The 18,291-nt window shown below is 33.9% G+C and overlaps 1 protein-coding gene across 14 annotated transcripts in view; it reads right to left on the minus strand.

Annotated features, from left to right (window-relative positions):
• LOC105481149 (IKAROS family zinc finger 2) overlaps positions 1–18,291 on the minus strand; it is a 151,227-nt gene that overhangs the window by 13,610 nt on the left and 119,326 nt on the right. For all 14 annotated transcript variants that reach the window (XM_011740494.2, XM_071073326.1, XM_011740491.3 and 11 more), the window contains one exon: positions 4,434–4,571. In XM_011740494.2, coding sequence (XP_011738796.2) covers positions 4,434–4,571 — 138 coding nt within the window. The remainder of the gene's footprint in view (positions 1–4,433; positions 4,572–18,291) is intronic.

An 18,291-nucleotide genomic window follows, 5' to 3' on the forward strand; every position in this document is an offset into this window, starting at 1 on the left:
CCCAAGTGTTTTAGATGCTACATTGGTAGCTGTTCACACATGTTGTTCTTTCTTCAGGAAACACCCTTCTCCATTTATTAGTTCACATTTTTCCTTTTCAAAACTAAGCTCAAACATAAATTTCATGGGAAATTCCTCTTGGATGTCCTGCTGATTTAGGTATGTCCTCTCTATCTCCATAATGCTTATCACATAGTACTATAATTGCTGTTTTACTGGTCTATCTTCCAATAGCTGGTAAATAACCTCAGGGGTTGCATTCTGTTGTATTTGTGTCTCTAATACCTTTTATGATACAACAGAGATATAATATTCAATGGATGTTCACTGAATGATGTCACCCAATGGAAATAAGTCAAAAAAGCTTACTCCAAAGTTTAGGGGTGCCCAATAATGCCTCTATACTCAGTGAAAAAGAACCTCCCTTTCCCCAACAATTCCTAACTATATATATAGATTTTAAGTTGGCTATCCTTCTGCTTTGCACTTTCATTCTCATCTTTAGGTTGCGGTAAAACAGGTAATAACATAGTTTGATTTTAAAGTTTTTTCTTCAAGCTGAATAGACTTGAAAAAGCAACATAAAGATAATATTGAACAAGATAATCTGCCATAAAACCTAATTAAATAAGATAAATAATCTGCCCTAAATCCCAATTAAATAAATAAGCTCATCAAACCCAATTAAATACTTTAATTATATAAATTATCTTTCATAAAACTCAATTGTTATCATTATTTCCAAAAGTGTGAGTCATGATATTCCTCCTTTTTCCTCAAACTCAATCAACTTTTCTAAGAACATTTTATTCTACCTCCTAAATAGGTCTTCAATATTTCACCTTGTTCTCTTCTCTTGCTGTTGCCTTTTCATCTTTTTCTTGGCATTCTCATTTCCAGTCTCTCCTCATACCCTACCCCCTGACTGAGGTAGGCATTTATCATGTATCCTCATTGGAGACATTTTTCTTGATTTGACTACCTCATTAATAACAAATTTGGTTACCCTAGTGGCCCCCCATCAGTTACACAATGAAATTCAAACACTAGATTAGCAGAGAAGACTCCGTCTTTGCATCACAACCTACTAATTCAGAAGCTTCACTTCCTACCACTCCTTAAACTGCAGTTACATTCAACATCAGGGAAGCTGTTAATTATCTTTTATATCTCCAAGCCTCTTCTTCTCTCTGAATATACATTTTCTGTATCCTGCCTGATTTATGCAATTTTTACTCATCTCTCATGTTTGGATTGAACACTCCTGCATGTAAGAAGCCTCTCTTGACTTTGTTCCAGAGTTAGGTTAATTCTGCATCTATGTTCCCACAGAACTGTGTATGCATCTTTATTAGAGCTTTTGCTCCATTGTATTTTATTTTCTTAAAGTATGTATTTCCTACCAGACTATAAAGTAAGTGTATTAAAAAACTGTGTCCATTTATTTTTATATCCCAGAATGTTCCATATAACTTAGCACATAGTAAGCACTTGATAAATGTTTTCTGAGTAAAGTGAAAAATGCCTCTTTTTCTTTAAAAAATTCCATACTAGAAAAACAGCATAGGGAAAAACATGTTTTGGAAAAGACAGACTAGGAAATATAACTATGTCAGATATTTTTTAAAAACGAGTAATAGTTAAATCATTTCATGGAGCTAATGGCAACCAAAATGATGGCAACTCTCATATCTACCACAAAAAAGGAAAACAAATAAATAAGATACAGCAAGAGAAGGGGATAAATGTAAGTTTTATCATGGTTGTGTTTAAAAAGAGACATATGCCAAGCTATTTATATGAGACATATGTTAATGATGAACTCTAGCAGCATTTTACAGAACCATGTTTTTCTCTTACAGTATTTATCAACTCCTACCTCATATGGCCAATTTCCCATTAAGCATGTTAATAAAAGGAAGAGAAGATTAAGGATAATCTCAAATTATTGTTACAACAAACCCAGAAAAAGTACAGTATGAAATGGCATGAATATAAAATTATGTGGTTAAAACGATATCCAATATTTAAGAATATTTGGTTCTATAAATGGTATCAGAAGCTACCCTCAACCCCTTATCCTCTTTGGTTTTACCCTCTGCTCTACCTACCCAGTGCCCCTGCCTCTTTCCCACTTTCCTCCACTTGGTTCCAGCTTTCGCACCACCTGTAAAAGGCCTATGCCTGTGGAGGGCTAAGCAATCTGGGGAACAGGGGTTAAGACTGAGGCCCTAGTTGTTTAGAAGACATGTCTTTGCTTTCCCCAAAATGCACTTGTTTAAATTTTTCGTTAGCATTTGATTCTCTAAAAGTTCAGTCTGTCAACAGATAATTAAATGTTGATTATAATAATTTATTTACATTTTACCTCCCTATTACCATATAGTCTTTTAGGAGTATGTATGCAATACAGAATTCCATAAATAACTAGGAATGCAAAAATAATAAATAAAGTTGGAAATGCATAACCCCATCAAATGTCAGAACTGTAATGGGAGAACATCATATAGAAAAACTAGTAGCAATGCCATAAGGTGTTTTGGGGAAGATTTGGTATTCCCCTAAGCTTCCATCAGCTTCCTGCCTCAACTTACCCTTAAATCCAACAATGTAAATAGTAACAGTGTGTTTGGTCAGCAAATGAAACCTCTAATGCTTAAGTTATTGCTGGTAAATAACAAATTTATAGGGAATAGCACATTTACTGTTACTGAGTTATTTAATGTTCTCAAATGTTAGCGGTAAAGTAAACCATTTGTTGGGCATTTATTACACATCTCATCACATTTAATCCTCAAACCCAGCCTGTGAGTGACACACCCAGACACCATGTAGCCAGAGCAGGTTTGGCAGACTCCGACACACACCATTTTTTAATCTCTATGTTCTAGATCCTATGCTATCGTCATCAGCCCAGGTAATGCAAGCTTGAAATATCACATTTACCAAGACTTGATACACAGATAGGTTTGTAAAAAATGTTAATGATGATAATATAAAAATAAATGGACTTGATCAAAACAATCAATAGAATTAGATTCTTTAGATTATAGAAACTAGAAGGAAACATTTCAGTTGTTCAGAATAACAAGAAAAATTTTAAATTAAAAAAATCCCCAATTCAACAACACATAATCACTAGCTGTCCAACACACACAGTTCCACAGTATATACTCTATAAAACAAACAGAAAACCCCAGAAATAATCCTTGACCTGGCTATGTCTAAGCCAATACATAGATATTTATATTTTAAAAGTGACTGTGCAATCCCCAACTATACCATTTAATACTGGGCAAACCTTTTTTAAATAAAAGATATACAAGTAGCCAGGTGCAGTGGTTTACACCTGTAATCCCAGCACTTTGGGAAGTCAAGGCGGGCAGCTCACCTGAGGTCAGGCGTTTGAGACCAGCCTGGCCAACATGGCGAAACCCTGTCTCTACTAAAAATACAAAAATTAGCCAGGCCTGGTGGCGCATGCCTGTAATTCCAGCTACTCAGCAGGCTGAGGCAGGGGAATCGCTTGAACTTGGGAGGCAGAGGTTGTGGTGAGCTGAGATGGTGCCACTGCCCTCCAGACTGGGTGGCAAAGTGAAGAGTCCATCTCAAAAAAAAGAATAATAAAATAAAAAATAATTTTAAAAAATAAATAAAATATATACATGTACTAATAAGTTGAGATTTTTGTCTTTGTAAAAATAAAAGTTATCACTATACAAATCTAATTAGTAAGATAAGACAGACACTACAAATCTTAAGAATTGAAATTCAGCACATGTACCCTAGAACTTAAAATATAATAAAAAAAATAAAAATAAATAAAAAAAAAAGAATTGAAATTCATTATTTTCCTATATAAGGCTGATTATTAAAATTAACTTTTCAGGAACAGAGAATTATTCATTGATAAACCTTAGGGATTGTCTTCCTACCTGCCACAGTGTAGTTAGAGATGAGGATGTTTTGCTTGGAGAATGTTTTTTATGGAGAGAGATGGTGTCTAATTTTGGTCTAGATTGTTTTGCACATTGTAGAAAGCAAAATCAGTAATTTCTCAGAAAAATTAAAGGGCCGATTGGAGAAATTTCAAATTATATGACTGATCACTTGCATTCTTTAAGGCAACCTACAAACTAACGTGGAACCAGCTCTAACTATCTGGTTAGCTAAATGAAAAAGAAGAGTAAACAGCACCTGCCTTTGGTATATTAAATGTTGGTTGCCATTATTATGCTAAGTCAAATGTTATCAGAAATAATTTGGGAATATTGCAAAATTTCAATATAGATTATCTGCAATGTACCCCAAAGCTCAACTCATTTAAGTTAAAGTGATCTAAAATAGTTTTAAACAGCATAAGATTTTATCTTCATGTTGAACTACAAAAGCAGTAGGGGGAAATAAAAATGATGAATCCAATTTCTACCCACCATGGTGACTCATGACCTGCCCAGCAGCCTCCATGCTGACATTCTGGAGATAGTTGTGGCAGCGTTCCTTGTGCTCCTCCAGTGAACTGCGCTGCTTGTAGCTTCGTCCACAGTAGTTGCACTTGTGAGGTTTACCCACTGTGAAGAGAACTCAAGGTCAGTGTGCTGTCAGTCCCATCCACATTCAAAGCAAAATCAATAGCTAACTTTTGATAGTCTAGGGGGAAGCACTCATATAATTTTCAGACTTAAATCTCTTCCTCCTTTACATTCCCATTTTGGCAAGAAAAGATAATACATTTCTACCAAGACTAAAAGACAACAAGAAGACAGGCGGATCGTACCTCTGGCAACAGGGAAATACTGAATCAAATTCTTGCTCTGACTGTATTCTAGACCTTGAGGGCCTGATGATCAATCTTCAAATTATCTGACTCTTAATACATTGACTCTCAGCTTTGACTCATTAAAAGACAAATCAGGAGTATCCTAGATACATCATAAGTTTTTTTTTTTTCTTTCTTTTCGGGTAAGGGCAGAGAATTTTACAGAAGAAAACTTAAAATGCAACAACTTGAAATGTCACCGTTTAATAAACAGATTATTCTTGGGTACCAAGAAGATTAAAAAGAACTCAAGTGGTGAGAAAAAGTACAGATGAAAGTAGTTTCCTTTCTTTTCACTTTGGTAACAACTATTCACACATGCAAAATTTTGTGGCAGATAAGTATATTCTCCCTCATCAGCTTTCATAATACCAAGCATTAACCTACTAGGTGCTTTGAGTCAGGATTATTACACAATATGTAGTTATGAAATGATAGTAATAGTTTCCAAAACATCTCACATTCAGGAAATGAATTATTCCCTAATAGCTAGGGAGCCATTATCTCAGTGTCATTATCTCAATACATCTGTTAAAATACTAAGATGTTCAGTAAAAAAAAAAAAAAAAAAAAAAAAAAAAAAACTTTAAAAAACAAAGTAAGAAGAAAAATATAATCTCTACAGAAAGAAGCATGTTTTAATGCATGACTCTTCATATGGACATCACAGAGCACTTTGACTCTTGGTTTTGAATGAATGCAGAACAACATAAAACCCCAGGTGGTCTGTGCCAAAGCCCTCAGTAGTAAAGCACAGTGTGATCCTCGCCCATGTCTCTATTTGACTCCCATAGGAATTATTTAGTTTTGCCCAGAGAATAACAGACAACTCTTTTTCATGACCAAAGATAGCATCCCTAACTCGTCATCTTATAAACCCATGCTATGACATTGGTCACAAGAGGAATTGAAATACTGTAACAAGGCAAGGTATTCATGGCTGCCTAAAAGTTTCACAGTACTAACGAAAAAGAAAACTACACCAAATCTTTTTTTGGGGGGGGCAAAATTTTAATAGAATGTAATTGAGGTACACATAAATTAAGATCAGTTATTTCATAATCATAATTGTTTGTAAACTATCATAAAATCTATTTATGGGGTGATTATTCAGTTTTTAAAAAATGTTTGGCAAACTAGCTTCTATTTTTTGGAACCATGGATTTCTGGGAAGTAGCTGATAATACTGTGCAGAACTTATATCACCATGTGACAGCATTAAAAATACAAGAAAATAAGTTTTGCTGAAATCATCTAGTGTAAATAATATAAATAAATTTACATGTAATTATGTTCCAAGATATGGGACTACATAAGAAAAAGTATCTGTTTGCGATTCGCATTACTCAATTTTGGGTTGTTCTGTAATATTTCTTTAGAAATAGTAACAAATTTACACTGAACAAGCTTATTAACCAATTAATACTTATTAAGCGCTTACATTGAAGCTAATAGCTCACTGTAAACTACTTCAGTCATTTTCTGGTCTTCCCTGGTATTAGTCCCATCACATTATGATGCCTCTGTTGTACCATGAGCATATTCTCCAACACTTTCTTCCTCTTATTTCTTTAAGCAATCCTTGTATCTTATCAATTTAATTAAAACATGGTTTTTCATTCTACTGCCCTTGGCTCACAACCCTCTAAAAGTCCCAACTCACCTGATAAGAAAGAAGAGACATGAAGTTTTTACTGTTTTCTACTCATTTTTTACTACACTCATTACTATAGCATCTGCTTTAATTCAGCTTCTTCCATTTTGTCCTCTATTTTAAAGCATCACTCTTTCCTCTTCATCCCATCATTGAGTCCAACAGGGATTTGAGTTGGGCTTTGTTATAAAAGTACAACTTTAATTTTCCCAACTCTTCATCTCCATTCTATTCCAGCAACCCAATTATTAGGTGACATGTTGGATTTGGACATTTCTTACAACTACTTTATTTCCAATAAATTTGTTCTGGAGACAATCTATCCTTTTACCTCTCTCATTCATTCAATACGTATTTAGTAACAGACTACTGTGCATCAATGCTGACGAGGCTAAAATGTAAAGTGGAAAACAAATTCCCATGGTGCCTATCCATATGCAACTGACAGTCTGGTGAGGAAGACAGACATTTAATAAATACACAAGCAATATATTATAAATTGTGGGCAGTTACATGGAGCAAAAGAATGTTGTCGTAATATAACATGGGGAAACTAGTTTGAAAAGGTTGAATAAGGTCTGTTTGAAGTAGGAACATTTCAGGTGATAACTGAAGAAAAAGTAGTCATTGTACAGCTGGGGAGTGGGGGTGGAAAGGCAGGATTTCAGGATTTCTGAGACCTGTAGTCATTTATTTTCTTCTATATACTTAACTCCTTCAAAGTCTACATTCTGCCCTTACTACTCTTTTGAAAATTGTTTTCAGACATCACCAACAATCCCTGCAAATTCAATGGCTTTACTATCTCCACAAGACCATTTCTTATCCTTTTCATACTATTTCTGAAAAATAAAGTTTATAAAAATATTATTTATACTTACTCCCTATACATGTATTTATCTGTACATGAGTTTATCTTTAAAGTAATACATAATTAATATGTATAACATATATATTCATATAAAATGACCAATATTTCACTACCTTTATTTTTATAATAGTTATTATTATTATTACTAAATATTGTCACCAACTGAAGCAGACTTTTTCTCGTATTATGGAAACATTTTTGAAAAGTCAATGGTCTCTGAATCATTAAATCCATAGACTTTTATTAATCCTTTATCTTCCTAATCTCTTGGCCACTATCAAGCTTTCTTGTGTCTTGGGTCTCCTGTTTTAGCGTCTGAGATCAGATCCTACATTCCCCCCACTGCTTCTCAGTTTTTTCCTAACTTGCAAATATGTTACATACACCCCTTCAGATATTGTTCTCAGTACAATGTTCTCCCTCTTTGCTCTCTAAATGAAGTGCTCATTTTTATGAAACATCCACATCAGGTCAAGAATAATTTCCCATGTTTGTAAGCTCCAATTGGCCATGTACATCTTTGAATATCTGAGTGAATCCCTTCCCTACAACGAAAACAAAGAGCATCAGGACACAGCTGTCTCCTCTGCTCTCACAGAACTCTGTTCATACTCTGTTGATGCATTACTTATAACAACTGTGTTGTAATTATCAATTTGATATCTATTTATTTCCCTAATCCAAATGATGAGCCTCATAAGGACAGAGATCTTGTTTTACTCAATTTTAAATTGATAATACATATCAAGTTATTAAACATAGGAGACAATATGTATTTGCTGAATGACTACTTCAAATCCATACTTTCAACTGCCTTTTGAGTCTTGCCTCATGGATATTCCCCCAAAAGCAAATCATTCAAGATACCCACAACTATCTTCCTCCACAAAACTCCCTCTTTGTTCTGACTGCCCTCCTTTGCTAGCATTACCACTGTTCTAATACTCAAGATTCACAACAGTGCACCACTGTTTTACCTTCTACCTCTTTTCCTACTTCAATCGCTGCTAAATTCTATATACTGGACTCGTAAAATGATTCTCAATTTGATCCCTTCTTTTCATTCTCATAATCAATATCCTAGTTCAGGCCTTCATTATTGCTGACCGGGGCTGGCATAATAGACTTCAAATAGGCTTTCTCTTCCCATGTGTAATTATTTTATTCCTCTCTCCAACAACCTTCAATAACTGTTAACTTTTATTGAACTAAGTTGAAATCCCTTTACCTGGCATTCAGCACCCGATACAATCTGGTGCCAAAGTGCACGTCCCACTCCTACCCCAGGCTCCAGTCAAAATTACTTTGCACCTACACTTCTGAGTCTTGTTTTTTTGCTGTAATGGCCTCACATGATTCCTACCTCTTGAAATCGTCCGCATCCTTCCACTTCCAACCTCCTTAACTCTGTTCCATTTTAAAGTGATCTTTCTCACTAAAGAACTATTCCTGTATTGACCCTCATGCTTAGAACGCTTTCAAAACTCTATCACTCTATCTTACATTATTTGTGACTTTTACACTGGTATTTACACACCAATTTTCATCTTCATGTTAGATCTTGACCTTTTTGAGAAATTTTAACCATATCTTATGTATCTTTGTAACCTCCAAAGAGTTTAGCAGGGTGCTTTGCTCACAGAAAGAACTAATAAGTGCAGTTTTTATGAGTGAGACCATCTCGAAACTTTTAAAATAGCTTTCTCTCATTAGTTTTTCTTAAATCTTTTTCTAATTTCAAATGTAAAACATTCATATAAAAATTTTTTAATCACCAGTAAAATCCATAATTATATCATTTAGAAATAACTGTCTTTGGTATTTCGGTATCATACTCATGTTTTTTTTAATGCATGCAAAGATAAATTTTGGTGTGAAAATGAGTTATTTTATACACTGTATTTTATAACCTGTTTATTTTATTGAACAGTATATTTTGAACATTTTCCCATATTATGAAGTGATATTTTTGTTGCTGTTGTTAGGTAACATTTTCTCCCAGATTCTAGAGTTACGGTAATGCTGAATTATTCAGTTTGCCTAGCATTCTGAGTCCTTTTCTTTTATTAGTTTAATGACTATTTTTTACCATAGTTAGATATGCCTATAAAAAAAATCAGATAGTACCAAGTGGCATTTAATGAAATACACAGTCTCTTCCTGGTGCTGCCCTACCTGCCCCCAGGCAATCTAATCGAAATCCCAAAAAGCAACCATTTTCAGCTCCTTCTTCTGGTGATTATATTCATATTTCTAAATAATATATAGGTTATTTTTATTCATCGGGTTTAGAGATAATCTACTGCTTCTGTGTCTTGGTAGTTAAGGATTCAGATCTTACAAACACCCTCTCAATTCTCACTTCTGTGGTCTTTCAATAGTTACATAATCATTTCTGATAATAGTATAGAAATGGAAATTTCCAGTAGTCACAGAAATATTAATCATAACATACTATTTGGTTCAACAGTGATTACATTTCCTTTTTTGTGCAGCTTTTAATTTTTCCTAGAGTTAATAATCGTCTCACTTTTTATTTTGCTTGTGTTTCTGTATCCAGTCCACTTACCCCCCTCCTCTGAGGTTCTCACACCTTACTGATAACTGTTCTAAACACTCAGAGTCCAAAACAATGTCATAGGTCCTTGCCAACCCCACTTTCCTCTTTCTTTCTCACAACCATTGGCACCCCTTTCCCCAGTTGGAACTGATGGTACCCTGGGTTTATTACAGAGTTGTTATCCAGAACTTTCCTTTGTCTCCCTCATGGTTAGTCTTTCGCTGCCTGAACCCCATGTTTTCCTCTTTGTTGGGTTTAGAATTTCCAAGTTGAAAGTCATTTTCTCTTAACATTTTGAAGACTTTTTCCCACTGGGCTACTAACCTCCAAAGTTTCTTTTTTAAAGTATTATATAAATGTAGCTTTATATGTGTCCTGTTTGTCTGAAAGCTCTTAGTAACTTCAGTTTGTCACTGATGTTCTGAAATTTCTGAAATATGAATGTATATCTTCGGTCTAAAGTCTCTTATTTGGATGTTTGTCCCTTACCTCTCAAAAAACACATGTTTGTACTATATATAATAAGTATATACTATTTCATATATTACAGAATATTTACATATATACAGATAAAGCATATAAATATGTGTTTAACATCTCTTCACATTATTACTATAGTTGTCAAAAGTCTATGGCTATTTCAACTTAATTTTTATATATGGCATAAGAGTCTTAGACCATTCTTTTCAAAAATATGGGTATTCAATTGTTCTAGACCCATTTGTAGAAAACATTATCCTTTCCCCCCTTAAATTATCTCAGTACTTTTGCTGAAAATCAACTGATCAATTTGGGGTCTATTTCTGGACTCTATTCCATTCCATTAATCTCTATGTCTATCCTTAAACCAACAGAGCAAGTCTTAGGATAAAGTTGGAATCAGGTAGTGCAAGTCATCCAAATTTGCCTTTTCAAAACTATTTTGGCTATTTTAGGTCTACATTTCCAAACAAAGTTTGAAATCAGTTTGCCAATTTCTGTTAAAAAGTCTGTTGGGATTTTGACTGAAATTGCCTTGAACTGACAGACTCAATTTCAGGAGAAACCAACATCTTAACAATACTGAATCTTTTAAATCATGATAATGTCTCATCTCTCCATTTATTGAAGTCTTTAATTTATCTCAGCAATGTATTACAATTTTAAGTGCACAGTTCTTACACATATTACTAAATTTATCTCTAAGTATCTCATACATTTTGGGATGTTATGATCAATGGCATTGCTTTCTAAATTCCAATGTCCAACTATTAATTCCTAGCATATAGAAATACATTTTATTATTCTCAGTATGTCAAATAAAAATGTGCATTACCATGTTTATTACATCATTATTCACAATAGCCAAGATATGGAATCAACCTAAGTGTCCACCGTTTCTTTTTACATTCATCAAATGATAACCTTCATTATGAGGAAGTTCTTTTCTACTCTATTGCTGAGAAATTTTATAATACATGAATGCTGAATTAAGTCAAATACTTTTTCTGCAACTTTAAAGACAAACTAAAATCTTTTCTTTTTTAGTCTGTTAATATGGAAAATTACATTGAGTGGTATTTTTTTTCGCCCAATGTTAAACCAACTTTAAATTCCTAAGGTAAATCCCACTTGGTCATGATTATATATTCTAGATTCAATGTGTTAAAATTTTAAGGACTTTTGCATCTGCATCATGAAGAATACCATTATGTAGTATTTTTTTCTTGTAATGTCTTTGATTTTGGTGTCAGAGTAATGTTGAACATAATTTGTTTGGAGGCCTCCCTCCCTCCCTTTTCTATTCTCTAGAGGAATTTGTTCCTTTAATGTTTTTCTTAAATTACATTTTCCTTAAATGTTTGACAGAATTTACCAGTGAAGTCATCTGGAGTTTTCTTTGCAGGAAGGTTTTTAACTTCAATTTCAATTCCTGGAATAAATATAGGCTATTCAGAGTATGTATTTCTTCTTGAATGAGTCAATAATTTCTATTTTTTATTTCATCTAGCTGAATTTGACATAAAGTTATTCACAATATTCCCATATTATGCTTCCAATCAATGGCTACAGGATTTTTAGCGATTTCCCGTTTTTACTCTGGATGATGCCAAATTATGTGATCTTTTTATATTGATTGGTCTTGCTAGAGGTTTATCTACTTTATTGATCTTTTATATAATCAGTCTTCAATTTCACTGACTTTTCTCCATTATTTTTGTTTTACTCTTTCATTGGTTTCAGTCTTTATCATTTTTATTTTTTTTTTCTTAACATACTTTGGATTGATCTTGTTCTTTTTAAATCTCTTAAGGAAGCTTAAGATCATTAGTTTGAGATTTTCTTCATTTCCAATATAAACTAAGTGTCTAAATTACAAATTTCCCTCTAAGCACCACTTCTACACATCATGTTCATGTTTTCCTCTATATTCTTGAATACATGGAGTATATATATAATGGTTGTTTTATCAACTTTGTCTTCAAATTCCACTATTTTGGCCATTTCTGGATCTATTTCTATTGCTTGATTATTCTCCTGATTATAAATAATATTGTCTATGTTTTTGCATATCTGTTAGTTTTTTAATGGAATGCTGGATATTGTGAATTTTCCTTTAATTGATTCTAGATTTTACTGCATTTCTTTACAATGTGATTGACTTATCCCAATATGCAGTTATGTTACTTGGAATTAGTTTGATCCTTTCAAAATTTACTTTAATGCTTGACGGCAGGTCCAGAGCATGCTTCTGTCTAAAGACTAGCTTAGCTCCAGTACTAAGGCAATACTCTTCGAAGGACTTTACTCAGTGTCTTGCATATTACAAGACCTTCTCACTTTGACTGGTGAGAATTAATTATACCCAGACTTCTATGTGTTCCAGAAATTACTTGGCCTTCTGCTTCCTAGTGTTTCTTTTCCCAACTTCAGGTAGTTACCTCGTACAGATAAGTAGATAACTATTTAGCCAAAGAATCAAGGGAGCCCTCTACTCTGCAAAACTCCAGAGCTTTTTCTGTGCAGCTTCCTCCAATGTGTTACTCTGCTTTGCATGCACTAAACACACTGGTCTCCCTGGTCTCTGATCTGTCTTCTCAATTCAGCAAGACTACCTGACTCTGGGTTTGATGTCCTTGAGCTATGGCCTGGAAATCGCCTCAAGAAAGTAAGTTGGGGGCATAGGACTCACAAGTTTGGGTTTTTTTATTTTTATTTTTCTCTCTCAGGGACCACAGTCTTGCATTGTTTATTGTTATTGTCTAAAATTTATCTAATAAATTTTGTCTAATCTTCTAGTTGCTTGAGTTGGGAAGATAAATCTGGTCCCCGATACTTCTTCATGGATTAAATGGATTTTTTAAATTGAATTAAATACCAAGAAGTCACACTAACTTTTAAAGTTTTAGCACCAATACAATTCAGGTAACTGAAATAGTTTCCTATAAATACAATCTTAAGATGTGTTACAATACTAAGGATTCTACAACACAAAAGATAGCAGTGTTTCTCAATTGCCTCAAAAGTCAACATATAGTCTTTTCTTTGACATATTGTCCCTCACCAATAGCCCTATAGTAACAAAAATGAGAGATTTACTGGTGTAATCTGTCAAAGATACAGAGACAGATTCCAGATATGAGGAATGAATTACAAATTAAATATCCAGTAAAGAAAACTTGACAATTTGGCCAACTGATCAATTAGGAAATAGTTTGCTGGCATTTACTAGCATTTCATCTATCTGTCTTTATGTGGAATCAGAAATACAAAATAATCTGCCCTCATTCCCCTAAGAACCCATATACCTACCAAAAAGTAAGAGAAAGTCAAATTGCCATAAAAATTTTTCGAAATAAGAACATTTACCATAAATTTATGGAGTACTATGAAGAACCAAGTCTTGTTCACTTACATTTTTTTGAAATATGTCACTTCAAGAGTTATCCTAGTGAAATCTATAAAACAAATTACAATAGCACTAATACATGTGGTAAAGGTTTTATTCTTTATATAGATGTATGTACATTTACACATACAGAAACATACAAAGCAATGCATTTATATATAGAAAATACATTTACCATTTTTCATAACATAAATTTAACATTATGCATATATCACATTTATTTTTCTTTAATAAAATTAAATGTACCTACTTTCCTATAGATACTCTAAGGCAAAAAATAGGAGTCTGAAATCTAATTTACCTTATAGAATTATAAATTACTCTGAAGAAATATTAGCAATGACAATATGGCAAAACAGGCATTTAATTTTTTTCTGCTCTTAGTACTGGTAAGTTTTACTATGTCTTAGTGGTCTGTTACATTGCATGAACTCTGTGTATGAACAATTTTAAGGTTTCTGATCCCCATTGCTACACTGCTGCCTCAAAAACAGTGTTGCAAATTCATATTCAAAATAGAAGTGTGTAAGAAAGCCATTTCACCATGCTGTCACCAACAATAAATACTATCTTTAAAATAATACATTATCCATTTATGTGCTAGCCTATATGCTCAAATTGTAGTAAGGCACTTGGGGTGCTGAAGCAAACTCTTAGGGATACTGTATGATATTTTCCATTTTTAGGGAAATAATATGAGATACCTCTTAGACATCATGCACATTACTTATTCAGTTTCAACATTGTATCACACTACATTCCTTTCAATTATGTCATATCTTTGTGAAGCTGGGTTTCAGTGGTTGCTGCAATACAAAGCAAGCACTGCATGACAATCAATATGGAACAGGAAAAGAGAGTGGCAGTGTCCAACTTGATTTCAAGGTTGGGGAAGTTGTACCATGCCCAACACGGCATATAATCCCATTAGTAAGTAACTGTGGCCATCTAAGGATGAAAATAAAATAAAACAAAACACTGTTTTGGGTTTCAATTTATATATTATGATTTTCCCAAATGGATAAAAAGTTGTTAGGGCATAAATCATTATTAAGTTGTTTGGACCTTACTACTTAATAAAATGAAACTGTTCAGTATTACTTTTAGCCATAATTCTTTGGCTAGAATTGTTAATGCACTTTGACAGAATTATTAAGACACTAGGGTCACAATGAACCAAGAAAGTTTGGGAAAACTGAGCTAGGTAATAAAATGTAATTTGCATTTCTTTCACATTTGCATTAGTGAAACTAAATGTTAAACAAAAAAAATTATTAGCCTTTTGTATGATATCCTTTCAAATTATCTATTTCATGGCTTCATCTATTTTTTAATTAAGATCTTACTGCTTTTGTCTTTCTCATCAATTTGTTCGCTCTCTGTGTATATTAACGTCTTTGACTTATTTCTTGACTTACCTATTTTACTTATGCTTTTTTTGAGGTTTAGAGGTTTTATATTTTTGTACAGTCAGAATTGTTGGTAGTTTCGCACGTTGTGATTTCTTTACTGTTTTAAGTTTTAAAATTCTGCCTGATACAGAATTTTTAAGAAATATCCACACCTACTTTTTTTCTAAATCTTTAGAAGTCTTAATGACTCTAGATTTCTTTTTTTAATGAAATGATTAAGTGGGAAAAGAATATTTGAGAAAGGAAACAGAGCCCTACCTGAAAAGTGAGACATCTTTCAAAGAGTATCTCTTTATATGAAATCATTTCAGGATAATTAGGGGTCTGTCAAAAATCATTACAGTGAAATAACTTTTATCTCTCTAAGGACAGTTTACTAAAGTACTTGAGGGTGGGGGGCATGAATGTTAAATGTTTAAACAAGTCTGTGAGACAGTATATTTAATGCAGATTTCTTAGAGATTTACAATGTACATGAGCACTATCAGAGGTTCTTTTGGATGTTTAGCTGCAATAACAAAAAAAGCAACAAATAAAATTTATTTAACCCAATGTTTTCCCAAAAAACTATATAGTACAATTTTTTTTATTTTAGCCACTAGTAATTTCCCAAGTAAATAATTGTTTGTGAACATACTGTGAGGAACACTGCATTATGACAGTAAAAGAGGCACAAAAAGCCAGCATTAGTACTATTTTTCTTCTTCTTTTTGTATTTTTTTTTGGTGAGACGGAGTCTCGCTCTGTCACCCAGGCTGGAGTGCAGGAGTGCAGGAGTGCAGGAGTGCAGTGGCGCCATCTCAGCTCACTGCAACCTCCGCCTCCTGGGTTCAAATGATTCTGCAGCCTCGGCCTCCCGAGTAGCTGGGACTACAGGCATGCACCACCACATCTGGCTGATTTTTGTATTTTTAGTAGAGACGGGGTTTCACCATATTGGCCAGGCTGCTCTCGAACTCCTGACCTCAGGTGATCCGCCCGCCTTGGCCTCCCAAAGTGCTAGGATTACAGGCGTGAGCCACCGCGCCCGGCCACATTAATACTGTTTACTCTTCTTTAACAGGATATGCCAGGTGTTAAGTGCCTTTAACATAAATTTCTTGAGCACCTCCAGTGTTCCACGTCCACATTCTAGGTGCTGTAGGTACAGCACTGAATGAGACAAATGTCATTCCTGCATCCACAGAGCTAACATTATTAACCATCCAAATATTGCCATTTGTTTTATAATGTAACAACAATATTCAAAGTAAATTGAAAATCTTATACAGGACACAAACACCAGGAAAAATTGTATATAAAAAAGTATGTGTGGGATCTTTAAAGTAAAATCACAGACATTTGAAAGCAAAAGAAAACTCCTTTTTATTGTTTCGGGCACTCCGGAAGAAAAACAGGCACAATTCAAAAAAGAAAATGTCTTATGTAAGATTATTTTTATAAGAGCCTAAGTTGTTGGCATCTACTTTTCTATCACTTTAAGTAAACATGTTTCCTCAGATTTCTTGAACTTAACATCTAAAATAAGGAAGCAAAATGGGATTAAGCAAAATATACACTGTAACATATTTTGGCAGTGTAACAGTTATGCTTCCCCGGCATTTCCTTATCACATAAAATATTTTATTGCTTATTTTTATCATTGCTAATAAAATAAACAATAAACAGAAGTAGATGTTTAATCTCTCTAAATTTTTCCATTTCTGTTAAAATATATACATATCAATTATTTATTCATATAACATATAATTTACCAACTGCCTAAAATGTGGCATATATAATCATAATAATAAACATTATATTCAAAAACCATTTAACTCCTAGGGTTGCTCACTTCTTTCACTGGAAGTGTAACATAAATTATTTAACAGATTGGTTGATGAATGTAGGAAAAAGACTAGAGAAAGTATAAAGGTGCAAAAAGTCTTAGCGTGGCCAGGAGATGGTACAGTAAAATCTAAGACACAAGAGAAACAGCAGATATATTTGATACTATTTCATTATTACAAATATGCAAAATATTCATTATGGGGAACAAAAAGTAAACAGAAAGGCTAGTAAGAATTCACTAGGCATACAGATTAAATGAATAATCCAAATTACATAGACTCTTCCTTTTAATAAGATTTCAATTCATCAAACTCCTAGCATATCCTGGAGATATTGCAGGTTGAGTTCCAGCCCATCACAATAAAGAATATATCCTGATAAAGTGGGTCACTCAGATAAAAGTTATGTTCATATCATACCATAGTCTATTAAGTGTGCAATAGAATTGTGTATAAAAACAATGTATATACCTTAATTTTAAAAATATTTTATTGCTAAAAAATGCTAAACAGGCCAGGTGCAGTGGCTCTCACCTGTAATACAAGCATTTTGGGAAGTGGAGGCAGGAGGATCACTAGAGCCCAGGAGTTCTAGACCAGCCTGGGCAACATGATGAAATCTCGTCTCTATAAACAATACAAAATTAGCAAAACTAGCCAGGGTGTGGTAGCTTGCACCAGTGGTCCCAGCTACTTGGGAGGCTGAGAGGCTGAGGTGGGAGGATCACTTAGCCCAGACTTTCAAGGCTACAGTCAGTTGTGACTGCACCACTGCACTGCAGCCTGGGCAACAGAGCAAGACCCTGTCTTAAATACATACATACATACATATATACATACATACATACATACATACACTGTAAAGATAATCTGAGCCTTTGGACTCATAATCTTTCCACTGGTGGAGGAGGGTGTTGCCTTGATATCCATGGCTACTGATTGATAAGGCTGGTGGTTGCTGAAGGCTGGGATGGATATGGCAATTCCTTAACATAAGGCAACAATGAAGTTTGCCAGGTCAGTCAACACTTCCTTTCACAAAGGATTTCTCTGTAGCATGTGACGTAATTTGATACGATTTTACCCAGAGTAGAATTTCTTTCAAACTTGGATTCAACTCTCTCAAACTCTGCTACTGCTTTGTCAACTAAGTTAACGTAATATTCTAAATCCTCTCTTGTCATTTCAACAATGTTCACAGGATCTGCACTACAAGATTCGATCTCAAGAAACCACTTTCTTCGCTCATTGTAAGAA

This window comes from Macaca nemestrina, chromosome 11 (genome assembly GCF_043159975.1).
Source record: "Macaca nemestrina isolate mMacNem1 chromosome 11, mMacNem.hap1, whole genome shotgun sequence".
Taxonomy (NCBI): domain Eukaryota; kingdom Metazoa; phylum Chordata; class Mammalia; order Primates; family Cercopithecidae; genus Macaca; species Macaca nemestrina.